Raw genomic sequence first — 8,028 nt, 5'->3', positions numbered from 1 at the left:
CTCTTTGTTCAGCAACACTCCCTCGGACCTTACCATTAAGTGTATAAGTCCTGCTAAGATTTGCTTTCCCAAAATGCAGCATCTCGCATTTATCTGAATTAATCTCCATCTGCCACTTCTCAGCCCATTGGCCCATCTGATCAAGATCCTGTTGTAATCTGAGGTAACATTCTTTGCCGTCCACTACACCTCCAATTTTGATGTCATCTGCAAACTTACTAACTATACCTCTGATATAAATTATTTGGATGTGAGCATAAATGATGAAAAGTAGTGGACCCAGCACTGATCCTTGTGGCACTCCACTGGTCACAGGCCTCCAGTCTGAAAAACAACCCTCCACCACCACCCTCTGTCTTCTACCTTTGAGCCAGTTTTGTATCCAAATGGCAAGTTATCACTATATTCCATGAGATCTAACCTTGCTCACCAGTGTCCCATGGGGAACATTGTCAAACACCTTACTGAAGTTCATATAGATCACATCTACTGTTCTGCCCTCATCAATCCTCTTAGTTACTTCTTCAAAAAACTCAGTCAAGTTTGTGAGACATGATTTCCCACGCATAAAGCCATGCTGACTATTACGAATCAGTCCTTGCCTTTCCAATACATGTACATCCTGTCCCTCAGAAATCCCCCCAACAACCTGCCCACCACCGACGTCAGGCTCACTGTTCTATAGTTCCCAGACTTGTCCTTACCACCCTTCTTAAACAGTGGCACCAGGTTAGCCAACCTCTAGTCTTCCGGCACCTCACCCGTGACTATTGATGATACAAATATCTCAGCAAGAAGCCCAGCAATCACTTCCCTAGCTTCCCACAGAGTTCTAGGGTACACCTGATCAGGTCCTGGGGATTTATCCACCTTTATGCGTTTCAAGACATCCAGCACTTCCTCCTCTGTTATATGGATATTTTTCAAGGTGCCACCATCTATTTCCCTCCATTCTATATTTTCCATGTCCTTTTCCATAGTAAATACTGATGCAAAATATTCGTTTAGTATCTGCCCCATCTCTTGCGGCTCCACACAAAGGCCGCCTTGCTGATCTTTGAGGGGCCCTATTCTCTCCCTAGTTACCCTTTAATCCTTAATGTATTTGTAAAAACCCTTTGGATTCTCCTTAACTCTATTTGCCAAAGCTATCTGATGTCCCCTTTTTGCCCTCCTGATTTCTCTCTTAAGATACCACACTGAGTTCAGTGAATCAATCGTAATTTTGATCCTGCCATTATGTTCAGTGCATGTGGGGAACAGGAGCAGCTCACCTGGTATCGATAGCCCTTCTCAACTCCCAGTGTCTGTGTATAGAATCTGTGCATAACACCAAATTGCTGCATCACGTAAGCCAGATTTGTTGCCCAGACACTTTCACTGAGCTGTAATCTCCAACAGGCTGTCTGGAATTCCTCGTCACTCACAGGATGGAGATATTGCAGGACCAACTGTTGAAAAGCCTGTGACTGTTTCAGATCATTTATTGTTGTTTTTAAACAACTAAGTGTTGGGTGTAACTCATCAGAAGCCAGCAGTCCTGGAAGTTGTAAGAATAGATTGACTACAACAGCCTAGCCCTTGGACCTGCATCCCATCCTGAGGGAAGCCTCCCATTCTAATCAGTTTCTTATTGTCTCATTAGTTTGAAAACGAGAAAGTCTACATTGGCCTCAGAATCGTGATATACAGAGGGAAAGAATAATCTGGGGTTCCTGCTCCCAAAGCCAGCCACTAACACTGTCTGGAAATTGTGGACAGTTGTTAGGAGAGAACAAAAAAGAAATTTGCATTTTGATCAATTTAGATTTAGGTTCTCTTGTCACGTGTCCTCAAATATAGGATGCAAAGGTACAGTGAAATGTATATAATGGCACCACATGCAGCGCCATCTTAGGTACATAGTACCCTGGTACAAAATCTTAGTTACTGAAGTGGAAAAATAAAAAATCAGTTTAAAAGTTCAGCACTACAGTCTTCTCAGTGTGAACATAGAAAAGTAAAGAAATAAAGTTAAAAAGTCAAACATGACAGTGCCTTTCATGACATTAGAGCATCCCAAAGCTCTTTACTACACATCAGGTCTAATCACCAGTGAACTCCAGGGAAATGCAGCAAGCAATTAGTGCACAGTGAACTCCCACAATCAGCAAAAAATAACCAGATAACCTGTTGGTCAAGGGGTAAATATTGATCAGGTCATTGGGGAAAATATTGATCAGTGCAGTGGGGAAAATATTGATCAGGGCAGTGAGGAAAATATTGATCAGTGCATTGGGGAAAATATTGATCAGGGCAGTGAGGAAAATATTGATCAGGGCAGTGGGGAAAATATTGATCAGGGCAGTGGGGAAAATATTGATCGGTGCAGTGGGGAAAATATTGATCAGGGCAGTGAGGAAAATATTGATCGGTGCAGTGGGGAAAATATAGATCAGGGCGGTGGGATAAATATTGATCGGGATAGTGGGGAAAATATTGATCGGTGTAAATATTGATCGGGACAGTGGGGAAAATATTGATCAGTGCATTGGGGAAAATATTGTTTTGGGCAATGCTGAAAATATTGATCAGGGCAGTGGGGAATATATTTATCGGGGCAGTGGGGTAAATATTGATCGGGGCAGTGGGGAAAGTATTGATCGGGGCAGTGGGGAAAGTATTGATCGATGCAGCGGGAAAGTATTGACCGATGCAGTGGGGAAAGTATTGATCGTGGCAGTGGGGAAAGTATTGATCGGGGCAGTGGGGAAAGTATTGATCAGGGTAGTGGGGAAAATATTGATCGAGGCAATGGGGAAAATATTGATCGGGGTAAATATTGATCGGGGCAGTGGGATAAATATTGATCGGTGCATTGGGGAAAGTATTGATCGGGGCAGTGGGATAAATATTGATCGGTGCATTGGGGAAAATATTGATCAGGGCATTGGGGAAAATATTGATCGGGCAGTGGGGAAAATATTGATCGGTGCAGTGAGGAAAATATTGATCGGTGCAGTGGGGAAAATATAGATCAGGGCGGTGGGATAAATATTGATCGGGATAGTGGGGAAAATATTGATCGGTGTAAATATTGATCGGGACAGTGGGGAAAATATTGATCAGTGCATTGGGGAAAATATTGATCGGGGCAGTGGGGAAAATATTGATCGGGGTAAATAATGATCAGGGCAGTGGGGTAAATATTGATCGGGGCTGTGGGGAACATATTGATCGGGGCAGTGGGGAACATATTGATCAGGGCAGTGGGGAAACCTCGCTACCCTTCTTCAAATAATGAACTTGGATTGTTCGCTTCCAAGATCCAGGTTGATACTTGAGGGCAGTCAGAGGTATTGAACGGAGGTGAGATGTTCAGGTGCGATGCTCAACGCAGTCTGTCTGCTTCAGGTAGATGTAAATGATCTGATGGGCTTTAGCTTTGTGGACAAGCAGAGAGTTTCCCTCAGTTGCTGGCCAGTGTTTATCCTTTGACCAGACGACATTATCTCTTGTCTATTCATGGGATTGGGTCTGTAATTAATTGGTTGTCATGTCTTTTGCTTAGTGTCAGTGGTGATATTTCCCAGGGTACCCCATTAGCTGTAAAGCACTTTGAGATTTTCCAAGGTTGTGTAATTCAGGATAGAAAACACAGGACTCCTCTCGCCTTTCTGCTGTGTGCGCCAGAGAAAGACCCATGATGAGTCAGGACCTAATGTTTGTGCATCGAGCATGGGACTCACCCACACCATCTGTTAGCAGCAAATATTTAACAACTCTCTGCTTCTGTTTCTTGGGCTCTAAACTGCTGATAAAGAGCTGATAAGGATTGAAAAATATTCCACTGGTTACCAAAAGCTCACAGTTGCTGTGAGTTTGAGAGTTTATTGAAGAATGCTGAGGAAGGGCTTTACTTAGCAGACTGCACAGTCCATGGCACAGCTGGTAGTGCCAATTCCTATTGAAGTGGAGTACCCAAACAGTGCCAACAATCACTTACAGCATCAGTTGAAACTGAGATTAATGGAACAATACTTGGTCTCAGATTTCTGCCAGATTTAGCATCTGACATTTTGTTTAAAAATCAGTCATGGGATAGGCTAAGCTAACTCTAATTGCCATTCTGAAATAGACAGAAGGCAGTTAAGAGTCAGTCACCATTACCATGGGCCTGGAGTCAGACCTGGTAAACATAGAACATAAAACATAGAACAATACAACACAGCAACAGGCCCCTCGGTCCACCATGTCTGTGCCAACCATGATGCCATTTTAAACTAATTCCCATCTGCCTGTATATGGTCTATGTCCATCTATTCCCTGCCTGTTCATGATTCTGTCTAAATGCTTCTTAAACATTGCTATTGTATCTGCCTCTCCCATGTCCCCTGGCAACGTTCCAGGCACCTATCACCCTCTGTGTAAAATACTTTCCTCACACATCTCCTTTACACTCTACGCCTCTGACCTTAAATCTATATCCCCAGTAATTGATATTTCACCCTGGGAAACAGATTTCAGTATCTGCCCCTATCCATTATTTTATCCATTTCTATCAGGTAGCTCCTCAACCTCCAATGATTTAGTGAAACAATCCAGGTTGGTCTAACCTCTCCTTATATCTAATACATTCCAATCCAGGTAACATCTTGGTAAAACTCTTCTGCTCCCTCTCCAAAGCCTTCACATTCTTCCTAAGGTGTGGCGACCAGAACTATGCATAGTACTCCAAATGTGGCCTAGCTAAAGTCTTATACAGTTTTAACATGACTTACCAACTTTTATACTCAGTGTCCCATCTGATGAAGACAAGTAAGCTATATGCCTTCTCTACCACCTTAATCACTTGCATTGTCACTTTCAGGGAGCTATGGACTTACAAAGGATAGAAATTTCCTTCCCTAAAGGACATTGGTGAACTGGGTGTTTTTTTTATAACAGCGGTTATATGGTCACCATTAGGATATTACATTCCAATTTCACCATTTATCACATGGCCTGGGTAGATTTGAAACCCTGCCCCCTGAGAATTAATGCAAATTCTGGATCACCAATCAAGTGTCATTACCACTATGCCAGCACTTACCCCACAGCATCTGGAAAGGTTAACTGGATTAGAGCTCCTTGACTAACTCCTCTTCTGCTTCCTTGCTCCATCTCCAATCTGGGCCCTGAGGCCAAAGGCTGCTAACATCAATTATAACAGACTTACTAATATCCAGTCAGAGATCAACTGGCCTTCATCCCTAAATAACCTGTGAGGTACTGCATTTACCCACTGAACCCTCCCAGACAGCATTCTGATGGACAACAAAGAGAGAGAATACAATATCTGTGCTGGAGAGAGAGAGAGAGAAACGATAAAGGGGCCGAAAAAATGAGAAATCAAAAGGGCTTTCTCTCCAAATAAAAACTGCAAACGCTGCTGTTAGTCAGAAACAAAAACTGAAATTGCTGGAAAAGCTCAGCAGGTCTGGCAGCATCTGTGGAGAGAAATCAAAGTTAACATTTCGGATTGAGTGACCCTCAGGTTTTCTCCCTAAGTATCCCACAGTGACAGGAATTAACTAAGAGAGTTAATGTCACAGGGACACCCAGGCAGTTACACTCGGAGTACAGTTCAGGTTCACAAATGTGACTGAACCAAAGAATTATCCAGTGACACACCAGGCAGTGCTGTTAAAGGCCGATGCTGCCACCAATCTATGAACCTTCTCATATTCTAACCCTATCCTCTCCCTTTCCAGGAACACAAACGAATAATGAAGATCCTTAAAGATTACAAGGAGAAAATCAATGTAAGCATTCACCGTCACACCAGCATGTTCACAAGATGGACAGGGAGTAATAACAGTAACAAATAGGACTGAGAATCTAGCTCCTCAGCCTGTTCCACCATTCAGTTATCTCATGGCTGATCTGTATCTAAACTCATTTTAGAAAAACTCATTTTAGACTCAGCAGAAAATCAGATTCAAGAAGGTGATTTAAAAATGGAATGATGACGCCTTCTGTATTTGGATGTCTGGAATTGATTCTTCTTATCTGATTGGTCACTGCTGGCAGTGTAGGCAATGATGTCAGTGATTTTTTTACTTTCACTCATGGGGTGTGGGCATTGATGGATTGATTCTATTGTTGTCACATGCATCGAGATACAGTGAAAAGTGTTGTTTTGTGGGCTATACAGGCAGATCATATCGTACAAATTGCGTCAGTGTAGCAAAACAGTGCAGAATACAGTGTTAGAGAGAGAGAGAGAGAGTGAGAGAGATTAATATATGAGAGGTCTGTTCAAAAGTCTGATAACAATGGGAAAGAAGATGAATTTGTTTATATGTGCATTCAAACTTTTATATCTGCTGCCCAACAGAAGAGGCTGTAAAAGAGTATAACTGGGGTGGGAGGGGTCTTTGATGATATTGGCTACTTTCCTGAGACAGTGGGAAGGGTAGATGGAGTCAGTGGATGGAAGGCTGGTTTGTCTGATGGGCTGGGCTGTGTTCACAATTCTCTGTAGTTTCTTGTGGTCTTGGGTAGAGCAGTTGCCAAACCACGGTCTAATGCACCAGATAGGATGCTTTCAGTCGTGCATTGATATAAATCGGTAATATTCCATGTAGACGTGCTGAATTTCCTTAGCCTTCTGGAGGACGTTTAGACGTTGTTCTGCTTTCTTAACCATTGCATCGACGTCAGTGGGCCAGGACAGATTGTGGGTGATCATCACTCCCAGGAAATTGTTGCTCTCTACCATCCCCACCTCAGCTCCATTGATACAGACAGGGCTGTGCCCTCCACCTGGCTTCCTGACGTCAATGACCAGCTCTTTCCTTTTACTGACATTATGGGAGAGATTGTTGTCTTTACACCACACCACCAGGCACTCACTTGCTTTCCTGTATTCTGTCTCACCTAATAAATGCTAGACAGCATTTCTTACCCATCCCTAATGGCCCAGAAGGCATTTGAAAGTCAACCACATTGCTGTGGATCTGGAGTCACATGTAGGCCAGACCAGGTAAAGATGGCAGCTTCCTTCCTTAAAGGACATTAATGAACCAGATGTTTTTTTGCAACAATCAACAATAGTTTCCTGATCATCATTAGGCCTTTCTTTGCAGATTTTTATTGAGTTCAAATTCCATCTGCCATGGTGAGATTCAAACCTGCACCTCCAGAACATTACCTGGGTCAGGGACTGATCAACCAGAAATCGTGCACTAGCTTTGTGCATTGGCCAGATCAAGGCTGAGAGAGACACATTATTAATCAGTAAGAGGAAGGCAGAGTTTTGGAGAAAAGGCAGGAAAGTGAGGTGAGAATGATCAGATCAGCTGTCAGCCTCAGTGAATGGTGGGCAGACTCAATGGGCTGAATGGTCTACTGCTGCTCCTAAGACCCAGCAGCCACTCTGCCCTTAGACAGAAGCTTTAAATGAATTGGAAAATACAAATGATTCAGGAACGTTTGAGAGCTCAGGTTGTCTGTTGACTCTATCAGACAGTGAGCTATCTCTATCCTCTGCATTTGGGTTCATCCAGTTTGTGTTGTATCAGAGTTTCTTGGAAACATTGAAAATTTATAGAAACATAGAAGATAGGAGCAGGAGGAGGCCATTTGGCCCTTTGAGCCTGTTCCACCATTCATCACTATCATGGCTGATCGTCCAACTCAATAGCCTCATCCTACATCCTCCCCATTATCTTCGATCCCATTCACACCAGGTCCTATATGTTGAATACATATGGCACAGAGGAGGCCATTCAACCCATCACACTTCTGTAGGTCCAATCCAATACTTGCTCAGGACTGTGCTGACAGTGTTGATGATGGATTGGGATCGGAGACTAGGCTGCCCTGACACTCAGGAGAAAGTGAGGACTACAGATGCTGGAAATCAGAGTCCAGAGTGTGGTGCTGGAAAAGCACAGCAGGTCAGGCAGCATCCGAGGAGCAGGCGAATTGACATTTAGGCATAAGCCCTTCTTCAGGAATGAGGCTTGTGGGGCAAGGGGGCTGAGAGATAAATGGGAGGGGGTT

The 8,028-nt window shown here is 43.4% G+C and overlaps 1 protein-coding gene across 1 annotated transcript in view; it reads left to right on the top strand.

Annotated features, from left to right (window-relative positions):
* The window catches only part of LOC122565063 (occludin-like), a 49,638-nt gene that overhangs the window by 12,330 nt on the left and 29,280 nt on the right, over positions 1–8,028 (top strand). Inside the window, exon 5 of the mRNA XM_043720693.1 lies at positions 5,733–5,783. Within this exon, the coding sequence (XP_043576628.1) occupies positions 5,733–5,783 (51 nt within the window). The remainder of the gene's footprint in view (positions 1–5,732; positions 5,784–8,028) is intronic.

Source organism: Chiloscyllium plagiosum, chromosome 31 (genome assembly GCF_004010195.1).
Source record: "Chiloscyllium plagiosum isolate BGI_BamShark_2017 chromosome 31, ASM401019v2, whole genome shotgun sequence".
Lineage (NCBI taxonomy): Eukaryota > Metazoa > Chordata > Chondrichthyes > Orectolobiformes > Hemiscylliidae > Chiloscyllium > Chiloscyllium plagiosum.
Note: the sequence above shows the minus strand (reverse complement) of the source record. Positions and strands in the feature narration are given on the sequence as shown.